Genomic DNA, 23,590 nt, shown 5'->3' on the forward strand with positions numbered 1-23,590 from the left:
ATTTGTATGTATAAGGTAGTTGTGAAATTGTTAGATTACTTGTTAGACACTCCTGCACTGTCAGAACTAGAAGCACAAGCATTTCGCTACACTCGCATTAACATCCGCTAACCATGTGTATGTGACCAAATACACTTTGATTTGGATTTGAACTAGTTAGCTAGCTAGCAATGAGTGGCAAACAAGATTTAGGCCAAACTTGCCAAGACAAACTAGCGGTTGGCAGATGTAAGAAACACAAGCTAATAGTGTAATTATAGAACGCTAAGGGGATTTACATTAAGGAGCTAAATGAAAAGAGCATCGTTGTCATTAACATTTTTGCATGTGCTACATTGACCATGCAAACTGAACGCAAGTGTCTCGTGGTCAAGCAACAACAAATGGGGCTAGATGGGGCTTGGTCTGTGTGGAAAGCAGCATGGATAGATTGAGAGCAGAGAGGGGACGACTTTACACACGGTGTATCACATTTAACAAACCAAACATTAAACTACCGTTATAGAAGGAAAAGTAAAAACCCAAACCGGTCCCTGCATCAATACCAGTATATCGTATAATACCACACATCTCTACAACTAACCACAGAAAATATGCTCAAGTCAATTGTACTATGTTAAAGCGCTACTAATTAATGGAGACGTTCAGAGTGATCATAAAACGTAGTTATAGGGGAAATCAGGTGTTATTTGTTCCAATCCCTTAAAAACTGAAGTAAATAATAGATGCTGTCAGGGTAGGAGGAAAGCTCTCCCTGTCCCTTAGCAACAGACGCTGGTGACAACTGATCTGATCACATTTTTCACTACAGTTACAAGTCCACCAACTGAAGTAGCTACGCCACCAACACGGTCACTGAATCTCATAAACCCCAACAGCCACGCAAACTGCCAGTAGTCTCCTTTGAGGCAGCCAATCGATAAACAAAGAGGAATCAATCACGTTGCAATGTTCACTGTGTCAAGCTGTGAAACCGGATGGGCCTACCTATGTTACTGACGGTCTGCCTGACAATATCACGAGGAGGAAGTTGGATAAGAACATAAAGCATTTAGTGTACAATTTCATCATGACACCCCCCCCCCCCACGCTTGCACATGAGCACACACACCTGAGTAATTAAAGAAGAAATGACACAGCATCAGTCTATTCAATATTCTGAATTTACTATTTAAATTTGGACATAAATCAAGAGTTGTGTCACTGCAGTCCTAACGGCAGAGCCTCCAGCAATGAAAGGCAAATCGGTGAGCCTCGTCTCAGAATGACTAATGGCAGCACTAGACAACCAGGATAGATAGTTCATAACTCAGACAGGAAGTGTGCCTCCTTGACTTTATAACTAGACATTAAATACAATACGGCAGTGAAATGTATAAAACTGTAGCCTAGCAGAAGTCACTGTCAAACCCAGCTATAGTCCTGTTTACAAAACAATAGAACTACTCATCAAACAAGCCCACAGTGGGGTTCTGCATCTATCAGCTAACTGGAGCCTTTCCTCTTTGATTAGCCAACTACAAAGCCAGACAAAAAAGGGACCACTATTTCAACAAAACTGCGGTGTCTCAGCAACGCTTCATACATTGGCCTATTAGGCGTTGCGTTTTAATTTGCTGCGAGAAGTGACGGATGTGCTTAGTTAGGCTATATTTCCTCACCGAGTTCTCCATTTATGGCAATAGCATAATACTATCCTAATGAGCCTCCCTTGGGTTGAACAGACAGCAGGGAAACACTCCTGTAGTAGACTCTGCATCCTCATTATAGAAGCGGTAGGAAGGACACTGAGCTGACATGTCACCCATTTACTTTAGTAGAATAAAACACTTCATCACACCAGCCAAGCCAATGGTAGGCACCATAATTACTGTAGGTACTTTTATGTTTTTACCTTTATTTAACTAGGAAAGTCGGTTAAGAGCTAATTATTTTTTACAATGATGGCCTCCACCAGCAAAACCCGTATGAAGCTAGGCCAATTGTGCGCCGCCCTATGGGACTCCAGCCAGTTGTGATACAGCCTGGATTCGACCCAGGGTGTCTGTAGTGACGCCTAAAGCGCTGAGATGCAGTGCCTTAGACTGCTGCACCACTCGGGAGCCCAGGTATACCTGCATAGAGAGATCCCAGCAAATTGGCAATCAAATTACACGTTATTGGTGGCACGATAGTGATTGAACATTAATACATTCCCTAGTTTAGAATGAAAGTCTGAAGACAAGCCCTGTCAGTGACCGTTCTTTCAGCACTCCATCCCTCTGTCAAGAGGAATAGCAAGCGATATGAAAACAGCTGAACATGATGAGAAGTGTCATGCAGAATATGTCAAACACAATTAGCCCAACTAGTTAGTGGGGCTTTAGCGTCATGACATGCCTTGAAATAAGATGTTGTCCACGCTCCAATTATGAACTGCACCAGAGCTCGAGGACTATGTGAAGGAGTGTCTTGTTTGTGTATTGTGAACGGACACCTCTTGTGGATTTTCTCAACAGGTACCTCGGACTGGGGAGCAACGTTGTTCTCTCCACCATTTTAGCATGTTATTTATTCTCACACTGACATATACAGGCTGGTGAACGTGAACCATTGCCATTAGCGGACAGTTAACACGAAAACAAAGTTACTTCAAAAGGCACGAACTGCAGGGCATAACATTAGTGTTCCTTAGTTCTACCAACTAGAACAGTGTTATTTCAAACATGTATATTTAGTTTGTACAGAGGTATCATTCCTGCATGTCTAAAAATGCATAGCTAACTAGCTAGTTACTATTGTTAACTAGCCAACAGCGAGTTTGCAAAGCTAGCTAGTTGTTGATGAGGCAAACGAGCAGGCCTTGCTTCGGGGAAGCTAGGTACGTTAGCCAACCACGATAAATTATAACTATTTTAGCTAACTAGCTCGTTACCAATGACTTGTTTGTATTAAAATCAAGCCATCTAAACGCAACTCTTACCTGTGCCAAGTTGATATTTGAATTCGTTTGAGTTTAGCTAGCTAGCCAACAAGCTAATTAGCTAACGTAGCCCTTCAGCTCGACAAATTACTCCGACCGTAGCTAGTTAGCTAACTAAGCTAGCTAAATGTGCCACTAAAATGGTCATTTGATAACCTAACTACACAAATTCACCGTTAATCCCCACAAAGAACGTGTGCGAAGAAACAAACACATGTTGTCTTACCAGAAACGTTGACAAAAACAGAATGATTTATAAAAACAGCTGCGTGTGGCCACGGAAAAGATCAGTGTGTAGCGGCAACAGACCGAGGCACAAGACGAAACGGGAAATCCGGGAAATTGGAGAGTACAGCAGGAAGCACCGGGACTGACAGTCTGCCCGGGAAATTGGAGAGTACAGCAGGAAGCACCGGGACTGACAGTCTGCCCTGCAAATCCGGGAAATTGGAGAGTACAGCAGGAAGCACCGGGACTGACAGTCTGCCCGGGAAATTGGAGAGTACAGCAGGAAGCACCGGGACTGACAGTCTGCCCAGCAAATCCAGGAAATTGGAGAGTACAGCAGGAAGCACCGGGACTGACAGTCTGCCCAGCAAATCCGGGAAATTGGAGAGTACAGCAGGAAGCACCGGGACTGACAGTCTGCCCAGCAAATCCGGGAAATTGGAGAGTACAGCAGGAAGCACCGGGACTGACAGTCTGCCCAGCAAATCCGGATGAGCGTCCAGTTCTACTGTAGGGGTCATGTACGACTAAAATTAGATGTATTGAGCATGCTTTTGAGTCTGATAGAAAAGTTTATATGAATTTGAAATCACTTAGAAAAGTATCGTTGGAATTATTATTATTATTTTTAACAGCTTTTTAGTCAAGATTCTAGAAAGTTGCAGGCTTCTTATCTTGAACGCAACTCCTATGGAATCCGCTACGCAAACTACGTAGTTGCTGTCAAAGTTTCCCGCGAAACTACTGCACATGCAAATCTATATCAAAACAGTTCTACACTGGTGGTCTGTATCCTCTTACTAATGTATTTTTTTCAAACTAACAAGTGCAAAGCCTTAGCGTGTATACTTTCTTGTACATTTGAAGTGGGTTGAGCTGTAGCTAAAAACGTGGATGGGAATTTGCTGTGCATAGCTAGCTAGTTAGCTAACGTTACCGTGGAAGTTAATGTAACCGTATTTGTCAGCGTATCTTTGTAACCATCCTCCTGTATCCCTATTCTTACTAGCATCAATAGTCTTCTCGTTCTTTGTCTTACCTTAACAGATATCCCTGCACTGGGTAACCCAGCAGTCTCTTAGCAGCTTACCAATAAGAGCAGAGGAGCGGTCATCTCGTGGCAGTTCAGCTGCCTGTTCCTGATATTGTCGCAGGTAAATCCATGCCTTGAGATGACAGTTGAGCTGAGACATGGTGCATCACCATGAAGGAATTTTAAATAGGCATTTTAGTCATTTAGCAGACGCTCTTATCCATAGCATCTTACATTAGTTGGTGCATACATTTTCATACTGGCTCCCGTGGGAATCGAACCAACATGGAGCCAAATTTGAGTAGTGCCTCAATTTTTTTGCAAAATGCCAAAGCATTTTAATAATTGATTAATTGTCAGCCATTGGTTGGTCTTTCTTCTTACTGTTGTTTTTTTGCTCTCTCTCTCTTCATTCTCTGCAAAGGCATCTAAATGTCAAGACGGGCCATGAGTGAGGTAAATGATAGGGATTGTGATCCCCAGAACTCCCATGTTGACAGGAGATGGGACAGTCAGTTGTCAGTCCTCCCAGACAAGCTACAACAGAGACTGATGCCATTCCAAAAGGAGGGAGTCAAATTTGCCCTATCAAAGAATGGAAGGTAGGTGGTTGTTAGTGAATCAAGCCTTTTTTACAGAAACAGCTTTGTCACAAAGTACTTTACAGTAACCTAGGCAAGGCTCCAAATAGTAAGCAGGAGCACAGTTTGTGCTCACTTTATTCACCAAGTCATTGTTACTTTAAAAGCAAAACATTAGTTAAAATGTGTATTAAGCCTGTAGCCTGAATCACCTCAGCCTCACACTATGTGAGCAGCAGAAGAAAAAGCCAGCCAGAGCCAGACTACTCGTCAGTCAGTCAGTCAGCCAGAGCCAGACTACTCGTCAGTCAGTTAGTCAGCCAGAGCCAGACTACTCGTCAGTCTGTCCCAGTCAGTCAGTCAGTCAGCCAGAGCCAGACTACTCGTCAGTCTGTCCCAGTCAGTCAGCCAGAGCCAGACTACTCGTCAGTCTGTCCCAGTCAGTCAGTCAGTCAGTCAGCCAGAGCCAGACTACTCGTCAGTCTGTCCCAGTCAGTCAGTCAGCCAGAGCCAGACTACTCGTCAGTCTGTCCCAGTCAGTCAGTCAGCCAGAGCCAGACTACTCGTCAGTCTGTCCCAGTCAGTCAGTCAGCCAGAGCCAGACTACTCGTCAGTCTGTCCCAGTCAGTCAGTCAGCCAGAGCCAGACTACTCGTCAGTCTGTCCCAGTCAGTCAGTCAGCCAGAGCCAGACTACTCGTCAGTCTGTCCCAGTCAGTCAGTCAGCCAGAGCCAGACTACTCGTCAGTCTGTCCCAGTCAGTCAGTCAGCCAGAGCCAGACTACTCGTCAGTCTGTCCCAGTCAGTCAGTCAGCCAGAGCCAGACTACTCGTCAGTCTGTCCCAGTCAGTCAGTCAGCCAGAGCCAGACTACTCGTCAGTCTGTCCCAGTCAGTCAGTCAGCCAGAGCCAGACTACTCGTCAGTCTGTCCCAGTCAGTCAGTCAGCCAGAGCCAGACTACTCGTCAGTCTGTCCCAGTCAGTCAGTCAGCCAGAGCCAGACTACTCGTCAGTCTGTCCCAGTCAGTCAGAGCCAGACTACTCGTCAGTCTGTCCCAGTCAGTCAGAGCCAGACTACTCGTCAGTCTGTCCCAGTCAGTCAGTCAGCCAGAGCCAGACTACTCGTCAGTCTGTCCCAGTCAGTCAGTCAGCCAGAGCCAGACTACTCGTCAGTCCGTCCCAGTCAGTCAGCCAGAGCCAGACTACTCGTCAGTCCGTCCCAGTCAGTCAGCCAGTCAGTCGATCAGTGGATGTAAGAATCCCAGGAGACAGGCAGTCAGGGACAGTCCGGTCAGAGTAGTCAGCCTGAGCAGTAGATCAATACAGGGATAGTAGAAGTGCTGTACTGTGAGGATGAGTCATCCAGTCAATATGTTGGAGACATCAATGTGACCGTAAACACTATCTGGGCTTTGTAGGGTTCTGTGTACGGCCTCTCCATGGAGACGAGTGATGCAAGCTGTTAGCGATCAGGAGAGCCAGGTCCTGTGTTGGCGTTATTGTAGTGGGACCAGAGGCTGAGGCGGATCAGAGCAACACACACATTGACTGCCAAGTTTGGTTAATCTTTTAGGACACCCTCCGTGGACAGAGTTTGGTTAATCTTTTAGGACACCCTCGGTGGACAGAGTTTGGTTAATCTTTTAGGACACCCTCCGTGGACAGAGTTTGGTTAATCTTTTAGGACACCCTCCGTGGACAGAGTTTGGTTAATCTTTTAGGACACCCTCCGTGGACAGAGTTTGGTTAATCTTTTAGGACACCCTCCGTGGACAGAGTTTGGTTAATCTTTTAGGACACCCTCCGTGGACAGAGTTTGACATGTTTGTATTGAAGAACTCTAGCTAATAGTTATAAATTATACAGACTCTTCTAATAGAGAATCAGGTTGTTTGACTGCCCACCTCGCATCAATATGTAGCCTGGTTTGGAATGAAGTTGATGCCAATTGATTTGATTTATTATTTGTATTTATTTATTTTATTATTTGTAATGCAATTTAGAAGGGCTGGGAGCCTGATAGTATCTGGGAGCCTGATAGTATCTGGGAGCCTGATAGTATCTGGGAGCCTGATAGTATCTGGGAGCCTGATAGTATCTGGGAGCCTGATAGTATCTGGGAGCCTGATAGTATCTGGGAGCCTGACACTAATCTTCTTATGGTAATGTAGTGTCAGTTCCGTTGCATTCCACTTGGGCATAATGTCAGTTCCATTGCATTCCACTTGGGCATAATGTCAGTTCCATTGCATTCCACTTGGACATAATGTCAGTTCCATTGCATTCCACTTGGGCATAATGTCAGTTCCATTGCATTCCACTTGGGCATAATGTCAGTTCCATTGCATTCCACTTGGACATAATGTCAGTTCCATTGCATTCCACTTGGGCATAATGTCAGTTCCATTGCATTCCACTTGGACATAATGTCAGTTCCATTGCATTCCACTTGGACATAATGTCAGTTCCATTGCATTCCACTTGGACATAATGTCAGTTCCGTTGCATTCCACTTGGGCATAATGTCAGTTCCATTGCATTCCACTTGGGCATAATGTCAGTTCCGTTGCATTCCACTTGGGCATAATGTCAGTTCCATTGCATTCCACTTGGGCATAATGTCAGTTCCATTGCATTCCACTTGGGCATAATGTCAGTTCCATTGCATTCCACTTGGGCATAATGTCAGTTCCATTGCATTCCACTTGGGCATAATGTCAGTTCCGTTGCATTCCACTTGGACATAATGTCAGTTCCGTTGCATTCCACTTGGGCATAATGTCAGTTCCATTGCATTCCACTTGGACATAATGTCAGTTCCATTGCATTCCACTTGGACATAATGTCAGTTCCGTTGCATTCCACTTGGACATAATGTCAGTTCCGTTGCATTCCACTTGGGCATAATGTCAGTTCCGTTGCATTCCACTTGGGCATAATGTCAGTTCCATTGCATTCCACTTGGGCATAATGTCAGTTCCATTGCATTCCACTTGGGCATAATGTCAGTTCCATTGCATTCCACTTGGACATAATGTCAGTTCCATTGCATTCCACTTGGGCATAATGTCAGTTCCATTGCATTCCACTTGGGCATAATGTCAGTTCCATTGCATTCCACTTGGGCATAATGTCAGTTCCATTGCATTCCACTTGGGCATAATGTCCGTTCCATTGCATTCACTTGGGCATAATGTCAGTTACATTGCATTCCACTTGGGCATAATGTCAGTTCCATTGCATTCCACTTGGGCATAATGTCCGTTCCATTGCATTCCACTTGGGCATAATGTCCGTTCCATTGCATTCCACTTGGGCATAATGTCAGTTCCATTGCATTCCACTTGGACATAATGTCAGTTGGCTTAAACATTCTATTTGAATGAGGTTGTGCGAAGTACATCACATGCCATCGAACTAAAGCGTTATTGTAAGTGTCTGCCGGGGCCACTTGTAAGGGTTGCCACGCCGACGCTGGTGTTACAACAGATCAATAGACAGACAGACTGTGTTGTTGCTTCTCTTGCCTGAGCTTCAAAATCACTGTGAAATTCAATACCACAGCCGATATTGATGTGTGCATCAAATCACCGGACCCCAACACAGATCCCCAACACACAACTGGTCCCCGATGATATTCTCAGTTTGGATGTCATGTGTGATTCGTCACATCCTTAGCCAATAGATTTAAAGATATGACTTTAAAATAAGTTTAAACTACCCCCCTCCTTATTGTATGATATGAACAGTGTTTCATTTGAGATGGGGGGTGTAATTGTCAGCCAGGCGTTTGCTTTGCTGAGCCAGACTAAGCAGAAACAGCTCTACATCAATTATAAAGGCTTATCATTGAATTCATTAGAAAATGCTGATTCATCACGATGCAGTGATGAGGAAAATGTGACAAGTATGTAAAATAGCTTTATTTTCATGCTGACAGAGGCCTGGTGAATGACTTCGCTTCATGATCCTAGATCTTGTAGATCTGATAGGATTAGTGAGGTGTGTTCCCATTTTAAAAACGTTTAAGTTTTATTGTTTTCACATGCACAAGTACAGTGAAATGAATGTTTTGCTAACTCTAAAGCCAACAATACAGTCATCAATAACTGTGTAATACTAAAAATAACATAGGTTGTTGATATTAAAAGATGGGTACAGGTCCCAGAAAAATCATCCCGCTGCTTAAATAGCTTACCTGCCCGTTGATAAGAAAGCATGAATAATATGAATGTATGGTAATGTATGAGCCTCAGTGTAAGTAGTCTAGTCTATGCTCCATTCATTGAAGACAAGACAAAAGACTTAAATGATTGTGTGGAAGGTCAAAGACCCCGCCTCCATCCCGGGAGGAGGAGCTACGTTTACAGACATCTTGGTGCTGGTGGGTTTCACAGATAACATGAAAACGTTGTTCAACGTGCTGTTGTCAAGCAACGGTGGCAGTCAGAGCATCCTCCATGAAACCAGCTGCTGAACGGGCCTCCTATTCCCTGTATAGTGCATTACTTTTCACAACAGCCTGGGATAAAAAGGAGTGCACTACATAGGGAACAGGGTGGCTTTTGGGATGCACCCAGGTTATTGAAAGAAGAATGATTAATGCGTGGAGAAATGGAAAGCACCTGGCTGAAAGGAGCCTCTCTCGCTGTCTTTCTCCCTCTGTTTTCTCTCGATCTCTCTCTCGATCTCTCCCTCCCTCTCTCCCTCCTTCTCTCCATCTCTCTACTCCCATTGTGTGTGTGCATTATGCTGGTTGAGCAGAGTGGGCTGGCAATTAGAAGAAACACCAGTGGAAGGTGCTCATTAATCATGCTGTTCAACTGAAGGGGAGGGAGGGGGATCACAACTGCTTTTCTCATGGGTAGACTAGCTCAACCTACCTGGGCTACATTTTGAATAAAACATGTCACGATCATTGCAGACTAGCTCAACCTACCTGGGCTACATTTTGAATAAAACATGTCACGATCATTGCAGACTAGCTCTACCTACCTGGGCTACATTTTGAATAAAACATGTCACGATCATTGCAGACTAGCTCTACCTACCTGGGCTACATTTTGAATAAAACATGTCACGATCATTGCAGACTAGCTCTACCTACCTGGGCTACATTTTGAATAAAACATGTCACGATCATTGCAGACTAGCTCTACCTACCTGGGCTACATTTTGAATAAAACATGTCACGATCATTGCAGACTAGCTCTACCTACCTGGGCTACATTTTGAATAAAACATGTCACGATCATTGCAGACTAGCTCTACCTACCTGGGCTACATTTTGAATAAAAACACGATCATTGCAGACTAGCTCTACCTACCTGGGCTACATTTTGAATACAACATCTCACGATCATTGCAGACTAGCTCTACCTACCTAGGCTACATTTTGAATACAACATCTCACGATCATTGCAGACTAGCTCTACCTACCTGGGCTACATTTTGAATAAAACATGTCACGATCATTGCAGACTAGCTCTACCTACCTGGGCTACATTTTGAATAAAACATGTCACGATCATTGCAGACTAGCTCTACCTACCTGGGCTACATTTTGAATAAAACATGTCACGATCATTGCAGACTAGCTCTACCTACCTGGGCTACATTTTGAATACAACATGTCACGATCATTGCAGACTAGCTCTACCTACCTGGGCTACATTTTGAATACAACATGTCACGATCATTGCAGACTAGCTCTACCTACCTGGGCTACATTTTGAATACAACATGTCACGATCATTGCAGACTAGCTCTACCTACCTGGGCTACATTTTGAATACAACATGTCACGATCATTGCAGAGCTACATTTTGAATACAACTCACGATCATTGCAGACTGAGCTCTACCTACCTGGGCTACATTTTGAATACAACATGTCACGATCATTGCAGACTAGGTCTACCTACCTGGGCTACATTTTGAATACAACATGTCACGATCATTGCAGACTGGTGTTGCCTACCTGTGTTAAATTTGACATTCAAGTAATTTAACAGACTCTCTTATCCACAGAGACTTACAATCAGTCCATTATACTAAAGAAGCCCAAACGACCACGAACAGCCATGATAATTAGTAGAAGCCTAAAACCTATTTCAATATACAGTGCATTCTGGAAGTATTCAGACCCCTTGACTAATTCTCAAATTGATTACATAGTTTTCCCCCCCTCATCAATCTACCCACAATACCCCATAATGACATCACAATACCCCCTAATGACAAAGCAAAAACAGATTTTTTGAAATGTTTGCAAATGTATTAAAAATATTTTAAAAAACGGAAATATCAAATGTACATAAGCATTCAGTACTTTGTTGAAGCACCTTTGGCAGCGATTACAACATCGAGTCTTCTTGGGTATGACGCTACAAGCTTGGCACATCTGTATTTGGGGAGTTTCTAACAAGTCAATAACACAGAGAAAAAAGGGGAGTCTATATACAATGTGTGCAAAAGGCATGAGGAGGTAGGCGAATAATTACAATATTGCAGATTAACACTGGAGTGATAAATGATCAGATGATCATGTACAGGTAGAGATATTGGTGTGCAAAAGAGCAGAAAAGTAAATAAATCCTGATGCCTAGTCACTTTACCCTGCCTTCATGTACATATCTACCTCAAATACCTTATTATTATCTATCCTGATGCCTAGTCACTTTACCCTGCCTTCATGTACATATCTACCTCAAATACCTTATTACCTCTGCATCCTGATCTAGTCACTTTACTTCCTGTCTTAGCTGTACATTGATCTCAACTTCCTGTATATAGCTGCACATTGATCTGGTACTTCCTGTATATAGCTGCACATTGATCTGTACTTCCTGTATATAGCTGCACATTGATCTGGTACTTCCTGATGTATATAGCTGCACATTGATCTGGTACTTCCATGTATATAGCTTACATTGATCTGGTACTTCCTGTATATAGCTGCACATTGATCTGGTACTTCCTGTATAACTCCATTCTTCTGTATTTAATTGTATTTCTCTTGTTACAATTTTAAATTAGTATTATTATTTTTAAACTGCGTTGTTGAGAAAGGGGCTGGTAAACGAGCAGCACACGGTAAAGTCTCCACCTGTTGTATTCGGTGCATGTGACCAATCCATTTTCATTTGGTTGCTAGTGCAATATTGTGTGAATACATGAAGTATTCTATGTCCTTCCACCCCTGTATTCTATGTCCTCCACCCCTGTATTCTATGTCCTCCACCCCTGTATTCTATGTCCTCCACCCCTGTATTCTATGTCCTCCACTATCAACCCCGTCGTTCTCTTCTCTGTTTCAGGTGTATGATTGCAGATGAGGTAAGCCCTGAGGCACACACACACAACCCAACTCCCCAGTCCTATCAAATCTATTTTCCTCTAATAATATATGCTATGCTTCCCTCTGAATTAATTCGTCAAGTTTAAGAAACCTTCCTAGCCATGTAATCATTTTTGACATAAAGTCATTCTAGAATGTATTGGTGTCTCAGAATGTCAGGAACACTCCGTCACATGCTTACTTTGAGCCAGGCAATGATTGGGTTCGGTTTGTTTTGTTTTTGAAATGAGTTTTCCTGGATTATATACATACATCATTGTTTTCATCCTCCACAATGTACTGTTAATCCTCTCCTCCAGATGGGTCTAGGGAAGACGGTGCAGGCTATCTCTGTGGCCTACGCCTACAGACAGGAGTGGCCTCTGCTCATCGTGGTGCCCTCCTCTCTAAAGTACCCCTGGATCGAGGAGATGGAGAGGTGGATCCCTGAGCTCAACCCTGGAGATATCAACCTGGTGGAGACCAAGAGTGACACGCTGTACGTTACCCCATGTTAACTTCACCTGGACTCAGGTCTGCTTTTCCTGCGCTGCTTGGTTGTGGTCCTGGTTTCCCTACTGAAGTTCTCCACCTGTTCAAATGCAGGTTCATGTTTTTAGTTTGTTCTAGAGGCACCTCTGCAGAGTGGTCACTAACGAGCACAGCCACAAAGTCAACTCTTAAACCTAACCTTAACCACACTGCTAACCCTAATGTTATCCCTAACCTTAACCACACTGCTAACCCTAATTCCCTCTAACCCTAATGTTAACCCTAACCTTAAGAAACACTGCTAACCCTAATGTTAACCCTAATTAACCACACTTAACCCTAATGTTAACCCTAACATTAACCCTAATGTTAACCCTCAGAACTGCTAACCCTAATGTTAACCCTAACCTTAACCACACTGATTAACCCTAATGTTAACCCTAATGTTAACCCTAACCTTAACCCTAATGTTAACCCTAATAACCACACTGCTAACCCTAATGTTAACCCTAACCTTAACCACACTGCTAACCCTAATGTTTTCTAATGTTAACCCTAACCTAACCACACTGCTAACCCTAATGTTAACCCTAACCTTAACCACATGCTAACCCTAGGGATTTACATTTAACCCTAGGCCTCTTATCCAGACAGGAGTGGCCTCTGTTCCTAATGTTGCCCTAACCTTAACCCTAATGTTAACCCTAACCTTAACCACATGCTAACCCTAATGTTAACCCTAACCTTAACCACACTGCTAACCCTAATGTTAACCCTAACCTTAACCACACTGCTAACCCTAATGTTAACCCTAACCTTAACCCTAATGTTAACCCTAACCTTAACCACACTGCTAACCCTAATGTTAACCCTGGTTAACCACACTGCTAACCCTAATGTTCAACACTAACCTTAACCCTATGTTAACCACACTGCTAACCCTAATGTTAACCCTAACCTTAACCACACTGCTAACCCTAATGTTAACCCTAATGTTAACCCTAACCTTAACCCTAATGTTAACCCTAACCTTAACCACACTGCTAACCCTAATGTTAACCCTAACCTTAACCACACTGCTAACCCTAATGTTAACCCTAACCTTAACCCTAATGTTAACCCTAACCTTAACCACACTGCTAACCCTAATGTTAACCCTAACCTTAACCACACTGCTAACCCTAATGTTAACCCTAATGTTAACCCTAACCTTAACCCTAATGTTAACCCTAACCTTAACCACACTAACCCTAATGTTAACCCTAATGTTAACCCTAACCTTAACCACACTGCTAACCCTAATGTTAACCCTAACCTTAACCACACTGCTAACCCTAATGTTAACCCTAACCTTAACCACACTGCTAACCCTAATGTTAACCCTAACCTTAACCACACTGCTAACCCTAATGTTAACCACACTGCTAACCCTAATGTTAACCCTAACCTTAACCCTAATGTTAACCCTAACCTTAACCACACTGCTAACCCTAACCTTAACCACACTGCTAACCCTAATGTTAACCCTAACCTTAACCCTAATGTTAACCCTAACCTTAACCACAATGCTAACCCTAACCTTAACCACACTGCTAACCCTAATGTTAACCCTAACCTTAACCCTAATGTTAACCCTAACCTTAACCCTAACCTTAACCCTAATGTTAACCCTAACCTTAACCACACTGCTAACCCTAATGTTAACCCTAACCTTAACCACACTGCTAACCCTAATGTTAACCCTAACCTTAACCACACAGCTAACCCTAATGTCTAACTGATAGAGGAATTCTAAATTCCTTTATGTTTTATTGCCAAAAACAATTCAATTCGCACTCATTTCTAATTCATGATAAGTTGTAAGTTTATCATTTGCATGAATTAGCAAGAACCAGTCTTAAAAACAAGTTCAGCATTTGTTCTTGATGAGTACTGACCCAAAATACAAAGAACATTACATTTTAAAGAAAGAGAACATAAAATGATGTCATCAGTTTCACACCCTCTCCCATCCTTACAATAGCGTAGTATTCAGTCCTAGAGATTTTTTACTCCCCTCATAAAACTACATTCCAACCTGTCTAAAAGATATACTTCTCTCCACTAATGGAATCCAACCAAAACATTCTTATCTGTCTGAAAAGCTATCTTATCCCTCCTCCTTAAACTGCCCAAGAGGCACAGACAATTAATTCGTTCTGCTTACATTTTCAGTAACAGCTCAACCAAAAACTCATACTTTTCATATTATAACATAATAGTATTAGAATTAATGGTTCTAATCAATAATGTATACATAATTAATCATTTCAACTATAATTTCCTCTAACACTAACCCTAACCACACTGCTAACCCTAATGTCTAACCCTAACCACACTGCTAACTCCAATGGCTAACCCTAACCACACTGCTAACCCTAATGTCTAACCCTAACCACACTGCTAACCCCAATGTCTAACCTTAACCACACTGCTAACCCCAATGTCTAACCCTAACCTTAACCGTAATGTTAACCCTAACCTTAACCACACTGCTAACCCTAATGTCTAACCTTAACCACACTGCTAACCCTAATGTCTAACCTTAACCACACTGCTAACCCCAATGTCTAACCTTAACCACACTGCTAACCCCAATGTCTAACCTTAACCACACTGCTAACCCTAATGTCTAACTATAGCCTTCAATTAAGACCAAAAAGCTCATTTTTGTTTTCATGATTTTTACAACATAGTACATGTTGACTTTGCAGCTGGTCTATCTAAGGGAGATCTTTCAGTTCTGCCTCCTGGACAAGACTCATGACAATAAATATTAACCTGCAGTTTATAATATATAATATATGCCATTTAGCAGACGCTTTTATCCAAAGCGACTTACAGTCATGTGTGCATACATTCTACGTATGGGTGGTCCCGGGGATCGAACCCACTACCCTGGCGTTACAAGCGCCATGCTCTACCAACTGAGCTACTAAAATTGTAAATGTGGAAATTGATATTTTCATTCCTGCTAAATGAACGTCTATTTTCTCAATCAATTTAGTTCAAGTTGACAGTATCAGTACAGCAGCAGTCAATGTTTTCACTGTTAGAGATTATTGATAATCGGTGTGTCTCTGTCCACTCTACAGAGGCAGTACAGTAACAGTGTTAGGTTACGGGCTGCTCACCACAGACCCATTATAACACTCTATAACCCATTATAACACTCTATAACCCATTATAACATTCTATAACCCATTATAACACATTATAACACACTATAAACCATACATAACACATAACACTCTATAACCCATTATAACACATTATAACACACTATAAACCATACATAACACATAACACTCTATAACCCATTATAACACATTATAACCCTCTGTGTTATATAGGGGGATCAGTAGCAGTAAGGTAACAGTGTTGGGTTATGGGCTGCTCACCACAGACCCATTATAACACTCTATAACCCATTATAACACTCTATAACCCATACATAACCCATTATAACACTCTATAACCCATACATAACACATTATAACACTCTATAACCCATACATAACACATTATAACACACTATAACCCATTATAACACTCTATAACCCATATATAACACATTATAACACACTATAACCCATTATAACACTCTATAACCCATTATAACACTCTATAACCCTCTCTGTGTGTTATATAGGGGGATCAGTAGCAGTAAGGTAACAGTGTTGGGTTACGGGCTGCTCACTACAGACCCATTATAACACTCTATAACCCATTATAACCCTCTCTGTGTGTTTATATAGGGGGATCAGTAGCAGTAAGGTAACAGTGTTGGGTTATGGGCTGCTCACCACAGATGCACGCCCCCTGGTGGAGGCTCTGACCAGACAGAGGTTTAATGTGGTGGTGGTGGATGAATCCCACTACCTCAAGTCCAGGAACGCAGCCAGGTCTAAGATACTGGTACCACTCATCCAGAACGCCAAGCGGGCCATCCTACTGACGGGCACCCCGGCCCTGGGACGGCCAGAGGAGGTACGGTACCCCCGAACGTCCAAACGTCCGAACACACGCCATCCCCCGATCACACATTTCTGTCCCATTCTGACATTTGAACCAGCTTGGCCCGCTGGGATCCTATCATTCCTTCAGTACTTCACAGATCTGCATTGAACCTGTCTGTACCTAGAGGAAGCATGAAGGGCTGGTTGAGTACAGATGGTCTGGGATTTAAAGGCTCTAGAAACCATTGCAGCTCTGTTCTTTCTGTAGTATTTATAACTTTAAAATGACACACACACACACACACACACACACACACACACACACACACACACACACACACACACACACACACACACACACACACACACACACACACACACACACACACACACACACACACACACACACACACACACACGCCACAGAGCCCGTGCCAGAGAACCAGCATCCCTCCCTTCCTTCCACCCACACGTTACTATTGTTCACGACACCAAACCTTCCATTTCCCTGTGTAACAGAGTATTCTTGGCTCCACTGTGCTGCTGCAGTGCTTTGATGAGGACATTCACAGTGGCTGTAGTTATTCACATGGCTGCTGCCTGAAAAGATCCATTTGAATAATTGTCCATTATTATCATCATGGTAGAAATGTTCCGTTTAGTGCCTTGAAGAGTGATGATGGTTAGAATGGAGGGGGCAGAACACATCTGCCACACCTCTCACACACACTCACACACACCTCTCTCACACACACACACCTCTCACACACACTCACACACACACCTCTCTCTCTCACACACACACTCTCTCTCTCTCACACACACACACACACACACACACACACACACATTACATTTATTATGTTTCCACAGCTCTTTATGCAGATAGAGGCTCTCTATCCGAGGATGTTTGGAACGTGGAGTGACTACGCCAAACAATACTGTAACGCCCACTACAGGTAATGCCTTACACACACACACACACACAGTAATAATGACCATTGGCATTGTGAAAATGCTACATCTCCCACTTTCCTCCCAACATGACAAACAGCTGTGTGTACATACTGGGCAGTCGCATAATGACACTGCAGCAGACAGACACACTGACCAAACCCTGGTGTCTGTCCCTCTCAGGGTCTTTGGTAACAGGAGACAGTGGGACTGTTATTGTCTGTCCCTCTCAGGGTCTTTGGTAACAGGAGACAGTGGGACTGTTATTGTCTGTCCCTCTCAGGGTCTTTGGTAACAGGAGACAGTGGGACTGTTATTGTCTGTCCCTCTCAGGTTCTTTGGTAACAGGAGACAGTGGGACTGTTATTGTCTGTCCCTCTCAGGTTCTTTGGTAACAGGAGACAGTGGGACTGTTATTGTCTGTCCCTCTCAGGGTCTTTGGTAACAGGAGACAGTGGGACTGTTATTGTCTGTCCCTCTCAGGTTCTTTGGTAACAGGAGACAGTGGGACTGTTATTGTCTGTCCCTCTCAGGGTCTTTGGTAACAGGAGACAGTGGGACTGTTATTGTCTGTCCCTCTCAGGGTCTTTGGTAACAGGAGACAGTGGGACTGTTATTGTCTGTCCCTCTCAGGGTCTTTGGTAACAGGAGACAGTGGGACTGTTATTGTCTGTCCCTCTCAGGTTCTTTGGTAACAGGAGACAGTGGGACTGTTATTGTCTGTCCCTCTCAGGTTCTTTGGTAACAGGAGACAGTGGGACTGTTATTGTCTGTCCCTCTCAGGGTCTTTGGTAACAGGAGACAGTGGGACTGTTATTGTCTGTCCCTCTCAGGTTCTTTGGTAACAGGAGACAGTGGGACTGTCGCGGTGCCTCTCATCTTGAGGAACTCCACCAGTCTGTCCCTCAGTGAGATCATGATCAGGAGGCTGAAGGTCCAGGTCCTCCCCCAGCTTCCTCTCAGGGTCTCTGGTAAAGGAGACAGTGGGCGCATCCCAGGTTTCGACCTGCCCAAAGGGTCTGCCAAGGTAACAGGAGACAGTGGGCAGACAGATTGTCTGTCACACACAAACGCTGACAACGGCTGGACAGATTGTCTGTCCCTCTAGGCAGGGGCTAAACATTCTGAAAATATCCCCTCATTATCATCTCTCTAACACTCCCCACCCTCCCTGTTATTGTCTGTCCCTCCCCCAGGGTCTCCCAGGAGACAGTGGGACTGTTATTGTCACCCTCCCTCTCAGGGTCTTTGGTAACAGGAGACAGTGGGACTGTTATTGTCTGTCCCTCTCAGGGTCTCTAACAGGAGACAGTGGGACCCCACCCTGTCTGTCCTCTCAGGTTGTTTGGTAACAGGAGACAGTGGGACCTTCTCTGTCTGTCCCCCCACCCTCCTCTCTCTCTGGGACACTATTGTCTGTCCTCTCAGGGTCTTCTCTCAGGAGACAGTGGGACTGTTATTGTCTCTCTCACACTCCCCAGGGTCTTTGGTAACAGGAGACAGTGGGACTGTTCCCCATTGTCTGTCCCTCTCTCTCAGGAGACACTCCCCACCCTCCCTCTCAGGTTCTTGGTAACAGGAGACACTCCCCATTGTCACACTGTCCCTCTCTCAGGGTCTTTGGTCAGGAGACAGTGGGACTGTTATTGTCTGTCCCTCTCAGGTTCTTTGGTAACAGGAGACCCCACCCTCCCTCTCTCTTGAGGAACTCCCCCACCCTCAGTGAGATCATGATCCGGAGGCTGAAGGTCCAGGTCCTCCCCAGCTACCTCTCACACTACCCCACCCTCCCCTCTCGACCTGCCCCACCCTGCCAAGGTAACGGACAGACAGACGGGCAGACCCTCACATTCACTCTGACAAACGGCTCCCCCACCCTCTAGGCAGAGGGCTCTCTTCTGAAAATATCCCCCCATCCCTCATCTCTCTCACACTCCCCACCCTCCCTCTCGCTCTCCCATCCTGTTGCTCGGCAATAGTATCTAATTTACACTAGTTATCATTTTATCTCCCATTGCCATATGGTTTTTATTTCAGTCTTGCCCTTTTCCGTTCATAAGTAAAGTAGCCTTTCATACTGATCAGCACTCGCTGTCTGTTCTATAAAACTGAATGCATATTCAAACATTAGCCACTTCATTTCTATTTCATTGAACTTTATTTCCATCATATCTGCATTTTGTGGGCTCTTTTAACCACGATGAGCTCTGTGGGCAGTATACTCAGCTCTCTACCCTGTGAGCTCTCTACCCTGTGAGCTCTATACCGCTCTACCCTGTGAGCTCTCTACCCTGTGAGCTCTATACCGCTCTACCCTGTGAGCTCTCTACCCTGTGAGCTCTATACCCTGTGAGCTCTCTACCCTGTGAGCTCTCTACCCTGTGAGCTCTATACCGCTCTACCCTGTGAGCTCTCTACCCTGTGAGCTCTATACCGCTCTACCCTGTGAGCTCTCTACCCTGTGAGCTCTATACCGCTCTACCCTGTGAGCTCTATACACTGTGAGCTCTATACCGCTCTACCCTGTGAGCTCTCTACCCTGTGAGCTCTATACCGCTCTACCCTGTGAGCTCTCTACCCTGTGAGCTCTATACCGCTCTGATACTGTGAGCTCTCTACCCTGTGAGCTCTATACCGCTCTACCTGTGAGCTCTTGTGAGCTCTCTACCCTGTGAGCTCTATACCGCTCTACCCTGTGAGCTCTCTACCCTGTGAGCTCTATACCGCTCTATCCTGTGAGCTCTCTACCCTGTGAGCTCTATACCTCGCTCTATACCGCTCTACCCTGTGAGCTCTATACCGCTCTACCTTGTGAGCTCTCTACCCTGTGAGCTCTATACCGCTCCCTGTGAGCTCTCTACCCTGTGAGCTCTATACCGCTCTATCCTGTGAGCTCTCTACCCTGTGAGCTCTATACCGCTCTACCCTGTGAGCTCTCTACCCTGTGAGCTCTATACCTCTCTACCCTGTGAGCTCTATACCCTCTCTACCCTGTGAGCTCTCTACCCTGTGAGCTCTATACTACCCTGTGAGCTCTCTACCCTGTGAGCTCTATACCTCTCTACCCTGTGAGCTCTATACCTCTCTACCCTGTGAGCTCTACCCTGTGAGCTCTCTCTACCCTGTGAGCTCTATACCTCTCTACCCTGTGAGCTCTATACCTCTCTACCCTGTGAGCTCTCTACCCTGTGAGCTCTATACCTCTCTACCCTGTGAGCTCTATACCTCTCTGACCCTGTGAGCTCTATACCGCTCTACCCTGTGAGCTCTATACCTCTCTACCCTGTGAGCTCTATACCGCTCTACCCTGTGAGCTCTCTACCCTGTGAGCTCTATACCGCTCTACCCTGTGAGCTCTCTACCCTGTGAGCTCTATACCTCTCTACCCTGTGAGCTCTCTACCCTGTGAGCTCTATACCTCTCTACCCTGTGAGCTCTCTACCCTGTGAGCTCTATACCTCAAATCAAATTGATTTATAAAGCCCTTCTTACATCAGCTGATATCTCAAAGTGCTGTACAGAAACTCAGCCTAAAACCCCAAACAGCAAGCAATGCAGGTGTAGAAGCACGGTGGCTAGGAAAAACTCCCTAGAAAGGCCAGAATCTAGGAAGAAACCTAGAGAGGAACCAGGCTATGAGGGGTGGCCAGTCCTCTTCTGGCTGTGCCGGGTGGAGATTATAACAGAACATGGCCAAGATGTTCAAATGTTTATAGATGACCAGCAGGGTCAAATAATAATGATCACAGTAGTTGTCGATGGTGCAACAGGTCAGCACCTCAGGAGTAAATGTCAGTTGGCTTTTCATAGCCGATCATTAAGAGTATCTCTACCACTCCTGCTGTCTCTAGAGAGTTGAAAACAGCATGTCTGGGACAGGTAGCACGTCCGGTGAACAGGTCAGGGTTCCATAGCCGCAGGCAGAACAGTTGAAACTGGAGCAGCAGCACGACCAGGTGGACTGGGGACAGCAAGGAGTCATCAGGCCAGGTAGTCCTGAGGCATGGTCCTAGGGCTCAGGTCCTCCGAAAGAGAGAAAGAAAGAGAGAGAATTAGAGAGAGCATACTTAAATTCACACAGGACACCGGATAAGACAGGAGAAGTACTTCAGATATAACAAACTGACCCTAGCCTCCTGACACAAACTACTGCAGCATAAATACTGGAGGCTGAGACGGGAGGGGTCGGTAGACACTGTGGCCGCATCCCATATACCTCTGTACCCTGTGAGCTCTATAGCTCTGTACTCTGTGAGCTCTATATCTTGTGAGCTCTAAACTCTGTGATCTCTATACTCTGTGAGCTCTATAGCTCTGTACCCTGTGAGCTCTATATCTTGTGAGCTCTAAACTCTGTGATCTCTATACTCTGTGAGCTCTATAGCTCTCTGCCCTGTGAGCTCTAAACTCTGTGTGCTCTATAAACTAAGTGTGAACTCTATAATCTCTGAACTAGCTCTCTAGTCTAGTGTGTAAACTCTGTGAGCTCTATACCCTGTGAACTCTAAACTCTGTGTGAACTCCATAATCTCTTAATTAGCCACTGTGAGCTCTCTAGTAGTGTGTAAACTACTCCGTAAGCTTCACTCTCCGCTAGCCTCTGTGTGAGCTCTCTAGTAGTGTAAACTTTACTCGGTGAGCTCTAAACTCTGTGCGCTACGCTCCTCTCCTCTCTGTATAAGGCTGAAGTAATGAGGTAGAACTCATCCTCTGTTACCTCTGACAGCCAGAGGAATGCATGGCCCGCACATTCCCTCTTCTCTCTCTCTATGATCTCTCTCTCTCTGTGATCTCTCTCTCTCTCTCTGATTCACTCTGATCTCTCTCTCTCTCTCTCTCTGATTCACTCTGATCTCTCTCTCTCTCTCTGATTCACTCTGATCTCTCTTTCTCTATGATCTCTCTCTCGCTCTGGGATCTCTCTCGCTGTGATCTCTCTCTCTCTGATTCTTTCTGTCTCTCGCTCTCTCTGATTCTCTTTCTTTCTCTCTCTCTCGCAGTACAAAGAGACCTCACCTGCTGCTGCACTCAAATCACATGCTGTCAACACACACACTCTCCTCAGCCTACGCTCTCCACTGGCTGGCTAATTTAAGGACTGTATGTATGCAGTCAGTGTGAATGAAATAATTAATTTATGCATGTATGGTGCATTCAGAAAGTATTCAGACCCCCTGACTTTTTCCACATTTTGTTACGTTACAGCCTTATTCTAAAATCGATGACATTTTTTATTTTTATCCTCAGCAATCTACACAGAATACCCCATAATGACAAAGCAAAAACTGTTTTTTAGAAATGTTTGCAAAAGTATTAAAAACAAATACTTTATTTACATACATATACATACATATTCAGACCCTTTGCTATGAGGCTCAGCTGCATCCTGTTTCCATTGATCATCCTTGAGACGTTTCTTCAACTTGATTGGAGTCCACCTGTGGTAAATTCAATTGATTGGCAATGATTTGGAAAGGCACGCACCTGTCTATATAAGGTCCCAATGTTGACAGTGCATATCAGAGGCACAGGAGTTGTCCATAGAGCTCCCAGACAGGATTGTGTCGAAGCACAGATCTGGAGAAGGGCCTTGGTTAGGGAGGTGACCAAGAACTCGATAGTCACTCTGACAGAGCTCTAGAGTTCCTCTGTGGAGATTGGAAAACCTTCCAGAAGGACAACCATCTCTGCAGCACTCCACCAATCAAGGCTTTATGGTAGAGTGGCCAGATTCTCTGGTCTGATGAAAACCAGGATGGAATCTTTGGCCTGAATGCCAAGTGTCAAGTCTGGAGGAAACTTGGCACCATCCCTATACGATGAAGCACAGCGGTGGCAGCATCATGCTGTGGGGATGTTTTTCAGCGGCATGGACTGGGAGACTAGTCCGGATCGAGGGGAAGATGAACGGTGGAAAGTGCTCAGGTCCTCAGACTGGGGTGAAGGTTCACCTTCCAACAGGACAACGACCCTAAGCACACAGCCAAGACAACGCAGGAGTGGCTTC

General features: G+C 44.6%; 1 protein-coding gene across 1 annotated transcript in view; it reads left to right on the plus strand.

Annotated features, from left to right (window-relative positions):
• The first annotated feature begins 3,284 nt into the window (after positions 1-3,284).
• LOC124008065 (DNA annealing helicase and endonuclease ZRANB3-like) overlaps positions 3,285-23,590 on the plus strand; it is a 71,651-nt gene continuing 51,345 nt past the window's right edge. Inside the window, 9 exon segments of the mRNA XM_046318969.1 lie at positions 3,285-3,700; positions 4,238-4,344; positions 4,648-4,825; positions 12,120-12,138; positions 12,460-12,638; positions 16,429-16,660; positions 17,503-17,588; positions 18,417-18,480; positions 18,482-18,610. Of these exon segments, the coding sequence (XP_046174925.1) occupies positions 4,656-4,825; positions 12,120-12,138; positions 12,460-12,638; positions 16,429-16,660; positions 17,503-17,588; positions 18,417-18,480; positions 18,482-18,610 (879 nt within the window). The 5' untranslated portion in view covers positions 3,285-3,700; positions 4,238-4,344; positions 4,648-4,655.

Source organism: Oncorhynchus gorbuscha, linkage group LG21, assembly GCF_021184085.1.
Source record: "Oncorhynchus gorbuscha isolate QuinsamMale2020 ecotype Even-year linkage group LG21, OgorEven_v1.0, whole genome shotgun sequence".
NCBI lineage: Eukaryota > Metazoa > Chordata > Actinopteri > Salmoniformes > Salmonidae > Oncorhynchus > Oncorhynchus gorbuscha.